General features: G+C 42.6%; 1 protein-coding gene across 2 annotated transcripts; it reads right to left on the reverse strand.

The window, feature by feature from the left end:
• Positions 1 to 397: 397 nt before the first annotated feature.
• SLFN14 (schlafen family member 14) lies at positions 398 to 13,323 on the reverse strand. Of its 2 annotated transcripts, none has more exons than XM_081584469.1 (5): positions 13,270 to 13,323; positions 10,404 to 11,470; positions 8,561 to 8,689; positions 6,395 to 7,109; positions 398 to 3,622 (listed from the first exon to the last, which is right to left on the reverse strand). In XM_081584469.1, the coding sequence occupies exons 2-5, from the start codon at positions 11,455 to 11,457 to the stop codon at positions 2,788 to 2,790; spliced, it is 2,733 nt and encodes a 910-aa protein (XP_081440595.1). In that variant the 5' UTR covers positions 11,458 to 11,470; positions 13,270 to 13,323; the 3' UTR covers positions 398 to 2,787. The 2 variants fall into 2 exon arrangements, with proteins under 2 accessions (XP_081440595.1, XP_081440594.1); XM_081584468.1 differs by having other exon boundaries at positions 10,404 to 11,575.
• Between the last annotated feature and the right edge of the window lie 3,117 nt (positions 13,324 to 16,440).

Raw genomic sequence — 16,440 nt, forward strand, 5'->3', positions numbered from 1 at the left:
TCCTCTGTGACTGGTGGGCTGCTCAAGACATCATCTTTACAAGATGGTAGCAGAAGCTCAGGAGAGCAGACCTAATGCTGAAATGTGTAAAGCCTCTGTATACGTCACAACTACTAACATTTCATTGGGCAAATAAAGTCCTATGGACAAGTCCACATCAAAGGGGTGGAAAATACACTCCACCTCTAATGTCAGGAACTACATATGGTGTAGATCTAGGGAGTGAGGAAGTCTTGAGAAGAATAATACAGGCTACAACAGTACCTCACATAAAGGCTACATGGAAAACACACACGCACATGATATGAGGTTGATTGTCCAACTTCATAGTAACTATATAAAAATATTTTTTGCAAGTCAACGAAGAATAGAAATAAATAAGCAAAATTGAAAAACATTTTGCCTGGATAACAAATTGATAAGAACTTTTTATTTTGCATTTCTCCAGTTTTCAAACTTACATAATAGAATTATCTTACCTTTTTTCTTTTAAATTGGAGTATAGTTGATTTACAATGCGTGTTAGTTACTTTTCTTTTTTTAAAGTAAGTTTTAGAAGCTTCTCACAGCAGGCATGTTATTTCATCAAATGAACTGTTTTATCTGTTATATTAAGGGTCTGTACAAAAATGTAGACTTCTAAGTACATTCAAGTTAGCCATTTGTTCTTAGTCCCCACCAATTCCTAATCTCAAACTCAAATCTAACAAACTTCCATCAACATGGACCTTTGCCTAAAAACAGTTTAAATTCCTTTATTCTCTTAAATTCTTCATTATGGCAGTGTTAATTATTCTCCACACTGATCTCTTTGAAGTCTCCAAAATCAGATATTCATTCCATTGACTAGAAGCATTGTTCTAGTAGATCCTGACTTTCTGAAAGGAGCAAGTCCATTCAATAAATAATTACTGAGCACCTGCCATGTTCAAGGCACTCTACTAGTTACTTTTGGGGAACTAAAGGTGTGTAAGTGCCACAATCTAATGGGAACAGAAAAGTGTACACATACATTTGGGGACAGAAAGAACAGACTGGAAGAAGAAAGAGTTCATGAGTTCTCAACCCTGGTGGCATACTGGAATCATTCGGACAACTTTTAATAAGCGCCCAAGCCCATGCCTGGAGATGCTGATTTAATTGGCCTGATGTCTGACTTGATGACTGTTTTGGTTTATTTTTAATATTTATTTATTTTATTTATTTGGCTGCACCTTGTCTTACTTGTGGCATGCAGTATCTTTAGTTGCAGCATGCGAACTCTTAGTTTCGCCATGTAGAATCTAGTTCCCTGATCAGGGATGATCGAACCTGGGCTCCCTGCATTGGGAGCGCTTGAGTCTTATCCACTGGACCAACAAGGAAGTACCTGATATTTTTTAAAACTCCTCAGAGGGTTATAAATAGCAGCCAAGGTTGAGAACCCCTGGATTAGGCCTTCTACTTTAAGTTTGACTGAACTCTCTGCATAGTACTGACAAAGACTCTCAAATGCAATCCTTAAAGCAATTAATTCTTTTATAAAAATACAGTATTTTATCAAAAATTATACATGTATGCAAATAGTTTAAAGTCAAAAAAGTCAAATGGCCCTGAGGCTTGTGACTAAAATTTAGCAGTCCCCTGTTCTCTCCATTCCCCCGATTCTTCCTCCATTTTTGACTCTTTAAATTATTTGTAGAGAATTCACACATCTTCAATTCTCCAAATGTTAACACACTGGTATCTCTTGCTTCATCAAAAACAAATTTACTGGGAATTCCCTGGTGGTTCAGTAGTTAAGAACCTGCCTTTCAGGAAATGTAGGTTCAATCCCTGGTTTGGGAACTAAGATCCCACATCCTTCAGAGCAACTAAGCCTTCGCCCCACAACTACTGAGCCCATGGGCCATAACTAGAGAGTCCAGTGCGCTGCGTTGAAGAAGTCCGCATGACGCAACTAAGAACTGATGCAGCCAAAAATAAACCCAAAAAACAAAAACAGAAAACTAATTGATTGTGGATTTTTCCCCCTCACCTAAAAGTACCCTGAAGCCCCCAAGGAAAGGCAAACAGAAGTAGGTAGTTGGAGCAACAGGAGGCAGAGGAAGGTTCTTCCGTTCTTCTGTTCAATCCAGGAAAAGGACAGCTGAAGTCAGGTTCAGACTGGCTGCCTTGGTGACCCAAGCAGTTCAGAGAGGCACTTTTCTAAGCCCCACCTACCTGCTCTCCCATTTCTTGGAAAGCTGATGGGCTTTATCTGAAATGATAGCCAAAAGCATATTTCCACACTTTCTCCTGGACTATATGCTTGGAGGGCACTCTACTCCATCTCCAAAATAAGCCAGTGAGGCAGGGGTGCGTTAGAAACACTGGGAGACGGACTTATAATGAAGGATGCGTTAGAAGAGTAAGTTAGAGTGTTATCCTGGGAAGCCCTGAAAATCAGTTTGGCTTGAAGACTTCAGGGACTCCCTGGAGACATATTAGCAGGGATGTCACAAATCAGTTCTGTATTTGAGGAGCACCTCTGTGGCTGGAGAAGATGAAAGCTGGATTGGATTAGAAAGCCCAGAGGCAAGGGACCCATCATAAGTTCCAGGGAAGAGGTGGAGAGGAGTGGGAAAGGCCAGTGACACCGCAAATAGAATGGGAGGCCCAGTGCCAGGAGACAGTTCGGTGGCTTCATGCAATTCTGACTGAGCCTTGACGTCCTCACTTGTGACACATGAAAGGACGAAGCTGCCACCTGCCGGGGAGCAGAGAGACTCTGCTCTCTCTCCCTTCCTATACTGTTTGAAATAATTTTCAGAAGGTTGCCCTCTTTTCATAAAGCAGGTAGAGGTGTTTGATGGCTTTCGAGGCAAAACAGAGCTTATGAACTTCCTCTGACAGGGCATACTCTGGACTGAGCCCAAACACAATATTCCTCTCCAGGCCTGAAAACTGCTGAATACTGTCTAAAACAATGTGACTGTCCAGAACACCAGAGGCCTGGCTGAACACAATCTTTGTGGCTCTGCAGGTCTCAAATAATTCCATCGCTCTTAGCAGTGCAAGCTCATAGCGTCCTCTGTCCTCCGCTCTCCTGCACAGAATTGCTATGTCTCTGGGCAGATAGCCACACTGGAACAGGTGGTGACATCTTTCTGCCACGTGTCTCGCGATTTCTTCTGTGGTCAGGTTGGTCTCTGTCTCACAGACCCCAGGCAAAGCCTGGGCATGCATTGCTTCCTCATACGAAGCTTCCCTGAATGATGCCAGTGTGTCTGGAGACACGCTGGGGTGAGGATTTTCCTTGATCCTCTTCATTTCTTCTTTCATGAGCATCGCTATTTCCAGAGCACACTGGATCCCATTGGTGATTGTTTTCCGAGGAAACTGAGCAGATGGAGGGGGAAGGCCATTGCCATCTCCATGATGGACTTGGAAAGGGTCCAGAAAAAGCCAGAGAATCCCATGGTGTGGGTTTTCACTTCTAGCACCCCTCACTTTTGGGTGGGTGATGCTCTTGGCCTTCATGTACCAGTCACCATATTTACTGCAGAAATGCTCAGTTTCATCCATCACTATGTGCTTGATCTTTGGGAACTCCCCTCCCATGAAGGTTTTCCGGGTCACAGCTCGGCAGGTCGTTCGCTGGCTGTAAGGATGAAGGAGAGAATAGGGCTTCAGGCATACAAATAAAAGGAACACCCTGCATTTATGACTCTCTGGATTGGCATTAGAGACTGGTTCTCATCCGGAGGCTGATTCAGTAGTGTCCTGAATACTACAAAAATGCTCTTCTTACAAGGTTCCTGACATCATTTGTTGTTGTTTAGTCGCTAAGTCAGGCTTCATAGGTGGCGCTAGTGGTAGAGAACCTGCCTGCCAATGCAGGAGATATAAGAGATGGGGGTTCCATCCCTGGGTCGGAAAAGATGCCCTGGAGGAGAGCATGGCAATCCCCTCCAGCATTCTTGCCTGGAGAATCCTTTGGACAGAGGAGCCTAGTAGGCTGTAGTCCATAGGGTCTCATAGAGTTGGACACCACTGAAGTGACTTAGCATGCACGCACAGTTGCTAAGTCATGTCCAACTCTTTTGTGACCCCATGGACTATAGCCTGCTGGGCTCCTCTGTCCATGGGATTTCCAGGCAAGAATACTGGAGTGTGTTGCCATTTCCTTTTTCAGGGGATCTTCCTGACCCAGGAGTCAAACTCATGTCTCCTGCTTGGCAGACAGATTCTTTACCACTGAGCCACCTAGGAAGCCTAGCTGACAGAATACATAATTGCAAACCCTAATCTTTGGAGTTATCAAGTTAAATCAGCATGTGAGACTTTTAAAATGAAATCAGGTAGAAGATTTTGTTATTTCTACTGTAGTCCATTTCTACAGCTTAACAATCCCTAAAGATAAATTCCTTTTATCTAAGGGAAATCTCAAAATGAATTTATACTTGTTACTACCATTTCTTTACTTTCTATCTTTTTTAGAGCTGGTAAGCAGTCACCTAGAGGCATATCATAATTTTCATATGAAAAAGAAATATAGGCTCCTATAAGTTCCTCTAAAGAAAATCCTCATTCCCCACTTATTTTTAGTACATGACCAGAAGCCTCTCTAGATTTTGGTTAGGAAAGCATCAAGAGGTTGCTGAGTTCATGATATGTCAGGATGTCAGGTAGGGTACCAAGTCTACAGGGCTATGCCTCTATGGAACTACCATCCTATTACATAGCCCAATTTTAATTTATAGTATATTTTAGCATATAAATAGATACACATGCATACATATACTTAAAAATTTTTAGTTGTTTATTGCCTTCTCTAATTTAAATTCAAGTCATATCACCCATTCCTACAGATTTCCTGATTTTGCATATGCAGTCCCTGGGGCTTTAATCCCTTTGTCCAGAATCACAAACCCCTGAGTCACAACCATTCAAGTTCTTTTCTTCCAGTTTGGACAGTGTAGACTTCTTGAAGAAAAGTGCTGATTCTTAGCCATCTCTGTATCCCCCTCACATTGTGCTCATAGATATTTGTTGAATTTAACTTGGCTTTTGACTGGGGTTCTCTTAAAACTTACCTATAAAGCATAAGAAAGAACAGAGCTTCAGCACAGTTTACAAGATCCTTCATTATCTGGTGTCTGCCTCCTTTCCAGCTTCATCATCTGTCACACACCCACAGCTCCTCACTGCTCCAGGCAGACCTGCCATTCTGATTCTTCTTCATGCCTTCCTACTTGCTGTGTCCTTTGCCTAAAGAGCTCCCGTTTAATGCACTTCTCCTACTGACTTCTTAAGAAAGAAGTCAGGATGTCCTTCATTGGAGAGTATTTGCTGACCAAACTACAGCCTAAGTTAAGTTTAAGCACATCTTTGCTGCTGCTAAGTCGCTTCAGTTGTGTCCGACTCTGTGCGACTCCATAGACGGCAGCCCACCAGGCTCCTCCATCCCTGGGATTCTCCAGGCAAGAATACTGGATTGGGTTGCCATTTCCTTCTCCAGTGCATGAAAGGGAAAAGTGAAAGTGAAGTCGCTCAGTTGTGTCCGACTCTTAGCGACCCCATGGGCTGCAGCCTACCAGGCTCCTCCGTCCATGGGATTTTCCAGGCAAGGGTACTGGAGTGGGATGCCATTGCCTTCTCCAAGCACATCTTTACTATCATACTAATTACACAACATTCCCATTGCTTATTTTTCTCTATGTCTCTCTTACTGGGCTTTATGGCAAGGTCTTCAACATGTTTTCCTCCTCTAACACTAAATGTACACTGCATCTGTGTATAAATGGTGCTCAAAAAAGATTAGCTTGATAAATAAGTCAAGCAAACAAAAAACTAAAAGCCCTCATTCGCTGGATTGAATAACAGCCAATTTCTTTTACTAAATTGAAAGCTTAAGATTTAAATCAGAAGCAGATGTGCATGGGTTCTAAAATGATTGAATCAGAACAAGTCAAACACACAAAAACATTTTATAAATGAAATCAAACGGTATTTAAAATCAAGTTTGTGTTAGGTAGAATGTCTAATTGACTGAAATACCCTATGAAAGCATGTAAATACCCTATTAAAATATTAACTACCAAGCAAAAAGCACATGTGAAGCAAGATGGATTCGTTTCAGCCTTTCTTAAGTTTAAGGCCATAGATTGTGGGGGAAAATGTTTCTAGTTCTATCAATTGAAAGTTATGCCTATGTGGCTAATTGATACTGAGATGTTTAAGCGTGAACACGTGAAGTGCTCTTTTCTAGCTCAGCTGCTTGAGCACTTGCAAATGTATACATAGTTTGGGCTCTTGCCTGTATGCATCAAAGGCATTGCACACTCTTACACTAAAGACACAGATTACTGGTACAATGCTGTTGAAAGACTGACTAAATACATTTATTGTGTTTAGTTAGTGAAATTCTTACGTCACAAAATCCTTTAAGGCGTCACTTTCGCAAACATAGAGGATCTCCTTGGGCTTGCAGTGGAACAAGTCCTTAATTTTCTCCATGATCTTTATGGCCAGCGCTGTCTTTCTTGTTCCTGGAAAGCAGTGGACGAACAGTTCTCGTGTTTCCTGAAGGCTCTGTGAAAGCAACTCACACTGCTCCACTACGAGCAAATTGGAAAATTCACAGCCCAGTTGGTCACTCAGAAGGGATCGAGAGCAGAGCAAGACCACGATAAGGGCCTGCAACAATTTTTCCATTTCATCCTCACCAGCAAGCCTGTAGGGTTGGGGATAGTGCAAGGTGATTTTGCTGGGTTTGCTCTGTGTGCCGGGCAGGTGCACCAGCCTCGGAATGACACACACTTTCCCCGTGTATCCACCAACAGTTCCCAGTTTCTGCTTTAACTGACGAGCAGTGTTCTGGGCATACACAAGCCCCCCAGTCCACGTGGGGTCTGTTAAGATTGTATAGAGTACCAGGGGGCTATTCATCGCTATAAGGAGAGCATCACACAGGACATACTGCTCCTTCCTTAAGCCGACATCACTTGCCCAGCTTCTGGAAACTATCACAAACCCCTGAGAACAAGGATATATCTGTGTCTTCATTAATTCCTCCAGTCCTTTATGATCTGAGAAGAGCTTCTTACAGAGGGATTCTGGTTTAAATTGAATCTTTTCCTGTGTCACTGAAAATTCAAGGAATAGAGGTTACTAAGATTTATAAAAGGACATTTAAGTATTTCTGCAACCTCATAATGAAATAAGCTTAGCCACGGAACTGTGGCTAAGATAAGTTTCCTTATCTGTAAATAAAGCACCTCCTCTTCACAAGCCAGCACTGTGAAGTCCCTGTTTCTGACAGCTTTCATGCAGGGAAGGGCAATCAGGCAGGGGTCTTCACAGAACAGCCTGCTAGCGCTCTGTCCTCAACCCTAAACGACCCAGTAACTCTAGGAAGGTACTTCCTGTTAAGGGTGTGTGTGTCAGAGAGAGAGAACAAAAAACTGATGCTCTGGGGAAACTAAGAACTTTCCTTTTGGAACAGTGATTCTTAACCTGTGGCAAGTTTGCCCCCAGCGGGGTATTTGGGGACTGTCTGGAAATGGTTTGACTTTTTGTAGCTGGAGAGGTGCTACTGCCATCTAGTGGCTATAGGTCAGGAATGCTGCTAAACTTCCTACAATTCTCAGAGCTGCGGCTGCTGCTGAGTCGCTTCAGTCGTGTCCGACTCTGTGTGAACCCATAGACGGCAGCCCACCAGGCTCCGCCGTCCCTGGGATTCTCCAGGCAAGAACACTGGAGTGGGTTGCCATTTCCTTCTCCAATGCATGAAAGTGAAAAGTGAAAGTGAAGCCGCTCAGTCGTGTCTGACTCTTAGCGACCCCATGGACTGCAGCCTACCAGGCTCCTCCGTCCATGGGATTTTCCAGGCGAGAGTACTGGAGTGGGTTGCCATTGCCTTCTCCAATTCTCAGAGCAGCCTCCTTCAAATCAGACGTAAAATAGAGGATGGGAATTTGTGGGAATTTGCTGAGGGACGCAGAGAGCTCAAACCCAGTGTTCTGCGACACCCTAGAGGGGTGGGATGGGGTAAGAGGTGGGAGGGAGGTTCAAGAGGGAGGGGACATGTGTATACCTATGGCTGATTCATGTTGATGTATGGCAGAAACTAACACAATATTGTAAAGCAATTATCCTCCAATTAAAAATAAAATATTAATAAAAAATTATCTAATCCAAATGTCAACAGGGTCAAGATGGAGAAACTCTGCTTTAGACTCTGCCTGGATTTTCACCTGGAAGCATCCAGGTGACCCCATGGCTCTCTTCCTTCTGCTTTGGAAAGCCAGAGGGGGCAGTTCTCTCAAATTTATTCTCTTATATTTGGAGGGAAAAAAAAGCTATGTGTGACTGGAAGCCCAAAGGTACACAGAAGTATAGGGTGGATTTAATGACTGAAAACAAGAGTCCACCATGTGTATTAATTCAGGACCATTGTGTCATGCTGAGCCCTACATCTGACCTTCTCCAAGGAGGAAGTCTGGGATGAATTGCTACCAACCACCCCAACCCCCACCCCCAGCGACTTAATTTTAGGGAATAAATAGTCCCCTCAGCTGAAATCAAGAAGGAATACCTGGAAACAGGTGCTGTTGGAGAGCCTCCTTAAATTCTAGGACTTTGATGGGATATGACAGGCTTCTTAGGGTAGATGAAGCTGATGAAATCAGGTGAGTGCTGTGGTCAGCCTCCAAACTGGAAGGAGCTAAAAAAAAAAACAACACAAAGCATCATTTTGGATGATAAAGAACTTTTCTATTGCTCTTCCTATAGTTGACGTATGACATGTGTCATGCCTGGGCTGCCCTCACTCTTTCTAGGCTGCCAGCAGTTCTTGCATGTCAGGAAGGAGGTCTGGGACTCCTGCAGGGACATGCATCTTCTAAGTCACTTGTGACTCATCTCAGGCAAGTCATTTCTCCTCTCTCTCCTGCAAGGGTGAGCAGGTGGTCCCTGTAGTTCCTTCCAATTCTAATATTCTGATTCCAGATCACCCCTAAAGAGAAAAGGTTTCTAGTAGTGGTGGTGGTGGGATGGCAGAAAAAGTAAGCACAGGATTTCCCTGGTCGTCCAGTGGTTAGGACTCTATGCCTCCAATGCTGGGGATATGGTTCAATCCCTCGCCGGGGAACTAAGGCCCAATATGGGAACTAAGGCCCAATATGGGAACTAAGGTCCAGCATGCCTAAAAATTCTTTTTAAAGTAAGCACGGTAATTTTTTTTTATATTGTGATAGTTGTTAAAGGTCTCCCCCACCCCCCACCAAATTTAGATGAAGAATAAGAAGTGGTAGAATCTCTAGTTTGGGGTGTGTGTGTGAAGTAAACTCTAATTTAAGATAAGAGAAAGCATAATCCAATAAAATCACTCAAGTCTTAATCCAAGCTTCTTTTTTTACCAAATCTGGAACTTACTGACCCTGGAGGCAAACCGATAAACTTCCTTCAGTCTATAAGTCTTATATGGGCTGATGTGAAATCACCAGGGCTGATGCTTAGCAAAACTGAAACGAAGTGAAAACGCACGGAGTCCTCCTCCCACACCCCCAACCCCTCCCCAACACCTCCTTTTGCAATAAGTTTTTCGTTTTTCTCCACTTGGTGGTGCCCCCAGCCCTGAGAGTGGTTCAAGGTATGGGCTCCTAATGTTACTAAAGCAATTCAAATTTGTCAACAGGTTTCTCTTGAAAGAATTAGTGTAGAGCCATTCTTAAACAGCGTTTCTCTAAAATATCACCTTTAGAGAGACTATAGATGAATGTTTTAGAGTAGGAATATCAGCCTGCAAATTTGTTTCAGCAGACCTTTACAGTGTATAAAAATGAGACCTAGAAGGCTGCATCAAATGGTAAACTTCTTGTGATTATGAATGACTTTGTTTTTTGCTTCTTGTATTTTTCAGTTTCCTATTAACGCACATGTTAACTTTTAAGAAATGAATGTTATTTTAAAAAGCTTAATGGAAAAATAAAAAAGGAACTTTCACAAATTCATGGCTGGTAGCATACAGGCTTTTCTTGACTTCACACAGTTCATATTCTGAGTCTTTGGAACTAAAAATATAGAAAATCACCCTTAAATAGGAGAAGATTTGTAAGCAAAAGCAGATTTCTGTTCTTTTTGTCTTGTTGTTTAGTCGTTAAGCTATTTCCAACTCTTCTGCCACCCCATGGCCTGGATGGTAGCCCGCCAGGCTCCTCTGCCCATGGGATTCCCAGGCAAGAATACTGGAGTGGGTTGCCATTTCCTTCTCCGGAGGATCTTCCCAACCCAGGGATCGAACCTGAGTCTCCTGCATTGGCAGGCGGATTCTTTACGGCTAATCCACCAGGGAAGCCCCATTTTTACCTGGCCAAATAACCAAATGAAGACAGAAGTTTCTGCCTCCTGACTGAACAATGGTTTCTCTTCTGCTTTACCTGATTGAATATCCAACATCATGGTTACCCACTGCTTGGCTGACAGCCTCATGACAGAATTGTCCCTAATGATCCAGGAGTCTGGGGCTTCTGTGAATACCACACAGCAGAAGGGCTCCACGTGGACCACACAGACATGACCGTACAGGACATCTTTTTGGTATACATTTATGATTTTGGTAGTGAAGTTCACCTTTGGCTTCTCACAGCAGAAGTGGAATGTAGGCAATTTTTCTATGCAGTTTTCTATTTCTTTTTTTAGTAAGTCAGGGTTCACTTTTTCTCCCTGACATCCAAACACTTCTTTGCTCTTATCATCCACCCCAATAATTAGGTATCCCCCGTGGGTGTTGGCAAATGCAGAGACATAATGAGGCAGCATTTCTTTAGTCCGAGGAATGATCTTTTTGGTGGTGAACCTTTTAAACTCGACATGTGTGGACTCAGTGAAGTTGAGTTTCTCCTTATACGTGAGCTTATCCTTTTTAACAAACTCTGAGGCACTCATCCTCATGTCTTCCTCTTCCTGCATGTATCTATCCAGAGTTTTCTGAGAATGTAGCTCCTGCATCTTTGATCTTCCTCTCTGGGTTCTAGATTGTTTCTCTCGGAGGAGCTCCAGGGCGCTGTGGGCACTCAAGTTGATGGTGGAAGTCACAGCTCTCTGATATAAATTGGAGCGCAAGCTGCAGATCCTTAGGCTGAAAACATCTGGGCTCCACGACTTCACAAAAATCATAAGATTGTGCCCCTGCTGCACGTAGTCAAGGTATTTCTGTGAACCTGAAGGGAGGAGCTTCTGAAAAGAAGTTTCCAGATCATGTCCCAATCCGTGGCATCGGTAGCTGTAAGTTTTATCCTCAATCTCCGCTTTGATTACACCCCCTCCAGAATTTAACAGTGCACACGTCGCTTGGATGATTCTAGAGTTCTCAGTTCTTTTCAAATAGCTATTGGTCATCCTCTTCCTGTTTTCCTCTCCGAAAGTGACTCTGCCCACTTCTACGGTTATCTCGGGATAAAGCATTTCCGTCTCCATCTTGAGGCTTTCCATCTCAGCAGCCCTTCTGCGCCACAAACAATGACAGAAAGAGGTTCCAATAAATAATTCGGACAGAAATGTTGTTTCAATATTAACATGAATCCCGGAGATTATACAATTTTCTTCAAAGCTGTAAATTATTGGAGATAGATTTTAGTATTGGAAATCTTTGATATCACTTTTTTTTATTGGAGTATAATTGCTTTACAATGTTGTGTTAGTTTCTGCTGTACAACCACGTGAATCAGCTACATGTATACATATATTCCCTCCCTCTTGAGCCTCCTTCCCATCCCCCAATCCCACCCTTCTAGGTCAGATTTCACTGTTTTCTCCCAACTTTGTCAAGACCTTAGGCTTCCCAGCATGAATGGGCATAAACTAAATGCTTAATATTCAACCATAAAGGAAAAAATTGTATTTTTGAAAATTTTAGTTATTTTTCATTTAAAATCAGGAAGCATCAACAGTGAGCCCAGATATAAAGGGCATGGATTGTTACAGGAGCTAAACAAATTTTACAGAAGTGCTTGCCATCAGAAGATGCTTCTATTTACAATTTAAAGGGGAAAGAGAACAATAGAGAACCAAGAGAGTATAGCTTTGAAGTATATTGATGTACAAGATACAGTTATAAAAACAAACATAAAACTTGGTATTCTCTATGTGCTATTTTATACATTTAAAAAAGGTTTATTCTATTCCTGAAAGAATGCCAACTGACACCAAATGCAGAAATCTTTCAAGCTCTTCAGACATTCTTCTAAAAGTACATTTCTTATACAGTGTGATGTAGGAACAGTTTTCCTTGCTTCCTAGTAGTTCTGCCTGTGGGAACCTTTAAGACCTGGGAATGGACATGAGCTTTTGAGACATAGTTACTAAATTGTGGTCAACCTCCTTTTGCTTCCCAGACCAGAAAACAGCCACCTAAATTGAAGCTGGCACCCCAGAAGCAGATGTTACAGAAACATCCCCTCCTTTGTTTTTGTTAATTGAAAAATAAAATATTTACTAACCCAAACCAAAATCCTTCCTCTAGAAGAAGAGGGCCTGTTTTTTTTCCCCCTGTGTGATCTCTGCTAACCAGAGGCCATGTGGGTGTTGTTTATATCCACCAAGAGGGAAAGAAAGCAGGCATCCAGCAGGCTGGGTCCCCTCCTCTGCCATTAGCTTACTCTTGGTTGCTTTCTCACTTCCTCCAAGCAAACCAGGATCAACCTGATGAATTGTTTTTTTCATAGATGAGCATCTCCTATACACAAATATAAATGTCTGGCTCTTAGAGAAATTTCTGATAAGATTCTATTCATATCATAGAATCACAGAAGTGTTGGAAGGGACTTTAAAGATCATTTTAACCATCAATCTGGTTCTTAAATACTCTATAATATTCACAACTCCCAACAAATTGCTTTCCAATAACTGCTTGAACACATCCAATAACACAACTCATTGTCTCTCAAATTAGTCCCCTTCTGTTTTCTGACAGCTCTGTTATATATAGCTTGCTTATTTTTAGCTATAATCTGTCTTCCTATAACTTCCACATGCTGGGACTAAAACAAATCTAATTGCTTTTAAACTAGAAGAACTATACTCTCACTGATGTTACCTGAATGCTGATAACAACTGTGATAGATACAAAGTGGTCTGAGAGTCTAGATCCAGATGAACATCTATCTGCTCCACATGTCCCCAGATTTCTCACTCGTTTTCCTTTACAAGATTCTCCTGAGCTATAATTTTATTAAGTTCTTTATGCCCTCAGACATAAGCTGAGATGAGATGGATGAGATTAAAAAAAAATTTTTTTTGTTTTACCTGATGCCCTTGCTTTTCCTCTTGCTGTTTCAGTTCCACATCTGGGTTTGGTCTGAATGTTTGCCTTCTCTCACAGCCCCTGTTGCCTTCTGATATCAGCCTGGGAGGAGCAGGAACACTGCCAGACTCCCCAAGACTTCGTAACATTGACCCACTGAGAAAGGCTGATAAGGAGTCAAGAAAAGTCCATGACAGGGCAGATTGGCAGGCCACAGTCTGACCTCTGGGAGTAAATGACGGAGTAATGGGAAAATTCAGGGGTTTTCAAGTGCAGGGCCAAAGCTAAAACTTCCCACCTCTGAAAGGCTGAATGTCTTTTTTCATACATCCTACAAGCAGCTTCTGTCATAGTTAATTTCATTTCAAAGCTCTATATTGATTTTAAATTAAGCTGCCCTGTACATATCCATTATGAACAATATTAACCTATTTTATCACCTTCCAAATTACTTGTTCTGTTCTTCTTACTTTTATTCTATTTTTCCTACTCTTCCTCTTTGTTAAACACAAGACCCTTTCTAGATAAATGCTCATCAATTAAATGAAAAAAATAAAACAGATAAGAGACAGTTATCTCATTTGGGGATGCTGGTAAAACTGAATCAAGTTTCTTATAGAGGGCTGACTGATGGCCACCAATTATTGATGGTGATGATGGGGATGGACCTATAAATGTTAACTTACAAGGGCTTCCCTGACAGCTCAGTGGGTAAAGAATCCACCTGCAATGTAGGAGACCCCGGTTCGATTCCTGGGTTGGGAAGATCTGCTGGAGAAGGGATAGGCTACCCACCCCAGTATTCTTGGGCTTCCCTTGTGGCTCAGCTGGTAAAGAATCTGCCCACAATGTGGGAGACCTGGGTTTGATCCTGGGTTGGGAAGATCCCCTGGAGAAGGGAAAGGCTACCCATTGCACTATTCTGGCCTGGAGAATTCCATGGACTATATAGTCCATGGCGTCGCCAAGAGTCAGATGGGACTGAGCAACTTTCACTTTCACTTACAAGGAAAAATGATCTTTACAGATGTGATTAAGTACTGCTGTTGAGATGAGGAGATTATCCATGTGGGCCCTAAATCCAAACCAGAAGTGTTCTCATAAGTGCAGCAGCAGAAAGAGATTTGATATGTACAAAAGAGAAGGCAAGAGACTGCAGAGGCAGAGACTGGAGTGATGTGGCCACACGTGAGGGGGTGTCAGCAGGCACGGGAAACAGCCAAATAGACTGCCCCAGAGCTTCTGAGCGAGGGGAGCACAGCCCCTGCTGATACCCTGATTTCTGCCCGCTTGTGTCAAACTCCTGGCAGTGAGAGAATAAACTTCTGTTGTTTTAAACAACCAAAATGGTGGTAATTTGTTACATCAGCCATAGGAAACTAACACAGTTCTTTCCCCCAAGTCAAACCATCAAACATTTACCATCTATTTGTTTATGATGAAATGACATTATTAAATAGGTTTCTGAATACCACTCGTGTTTCTTTTCATTAACTAAGGTTACTGCTCCTATGAAGTTCTGCTTTGCTGGCAGACCCTTTGTACCTGTTGTACTGAAAAGAGTTTCTAGGACAGGAGGCAGAATGGACACTATGATGAATAATCAGAAAAGCAAAATAATACAGTGCAAAATTCGGTTCTCAGTTTCAAATGCAACCATTTTTCACTCATGTCATTTTCAAATCCAATCTCACTTATTTTATTTTTTAATTTCTTGGCCACACTGAGTGCTGATCCTAATTCCCTGATCAGGGAACCACGGGACCACCAGGGAAGTCCTCAGTCTCATTTTTTTTTTCTTTAGGCCTCACTGTGCAGCACGTAGGATCTTAGTTCCCTGACCAGGAATCGAACCCATGCCCCCTTCATTGGAAGTGCAGAGTGTTAACCACTGGACTTCCAGGGAAATCCCCACAGTCTCACTTTTAGTTCTATCACCTACCTTAATTCTCAGCTTCACTGAAATCCTTCTGATATTACTTAATTTTAGAAAGATAGACCGTCATTTACTGGACATGTGCCTTTGGGCACAAGGGACCAAGCTGGGAGTGTGGCACACCACATGGAAACTGAGATTACTTGCCCAGGATTCCCTGGTGGCTCAGATGGTAAAGAGTCTGCCTGCAATGTGGGAGACCCGAGTTCCATTCCTGGGTTGGAAGATCCCCTGGAGAAAGAAATGGCAACCCACTCCAGTATTCTTGCCTGAAAAAGCCCAAGGCCGGAGGAGCCTGGCAGGCTACAGTCCATGGAGTTGCAAAGAGTCGGACATGACTGAGCAACTTCACTTTTCAAGTGAAAGAGCCAGCATTCGGCCAGGTCTGTTTAATACAAATGCTCCTACTCCTTCCACTGCCTCTCGAATTTAGGATTCTGGATTGCTCTGGAGTCTTCAAAATCAGAAATTTACCTAAGTACTGCTTTTTTCTTCCCAGTCAACAGGAAAGACATTTCATGGGGCAGGAGAACTAGGAATTGGATTGTTTTCTCCTTCTTATTCTTTTTTTTTTTTTTTTTGCTGTGCTGGGTCTTCATTGCTGCACGCAGGCTTTCTCTAGCTGTGGTATGAGGGCTTCTCACTGCAGTGGCTTCTCGCCTTGCGAAGCACAGGCTCTAGAGGACAGGCTCAGTATTTGCAGTGCGGTGGCTTAGTTGCCCCATGGCATGTGGAATCTTTCCGGACTAGAGATCAAACCTATGTCCCATGCTTTGGCAGGCAGCTTCTTAACCATTGGACCACCAGGGAAGTTCTCCTTATTCTTTAATGAACTATTGGGAACCAAATCAGGAGAAGAAAGGATAATGTGAAAGATGAGCAAAGAGAGTTTCTCTTCTTCAAAGTTCCTTAGTCAAGTCCTCTGGCTATGAAGAGTAGGTTATCAGAACAGGGAGGAGTTCTCATTTTGGCTCTGATACCTAGAAGCAAATGTCCGTGATATGAAGCAACTTGAAATCAGTAGCTTGGACAGTGATTCTCTCTAGGTCTTGGGACAATAATCTGGCTATGCTGTTGACAGTTAGCTAAGAAATAGAGCCCCCAATTTATTTAAGATGTGCTTATTCACTATGCATTTCAGTTTATCCTCAGAGATAATTACAGCACAGCCTTCAAGCTCAAAAGACACAAACAGCTGAATACCAGCCTCCGTCTCACTCTAAATTCATTTGTCAGT

This window comes from Giraffa tippelskirchi, chromosome 3 (genome assembly GCF_054371585.1).
Source record: "Giraffa tippelskirchi isolate mGirTip1 chromosome 3, T2T-mGirTip1v1.2.pri, whole genome shotgun sequence".
NCBI classification, from domain to species: Eukaryota; Metazoa; Chordata; class Mammalia; order Artiodactyla; family Giraffidae; genus Giraffa; species Giraffa tippelskirchi.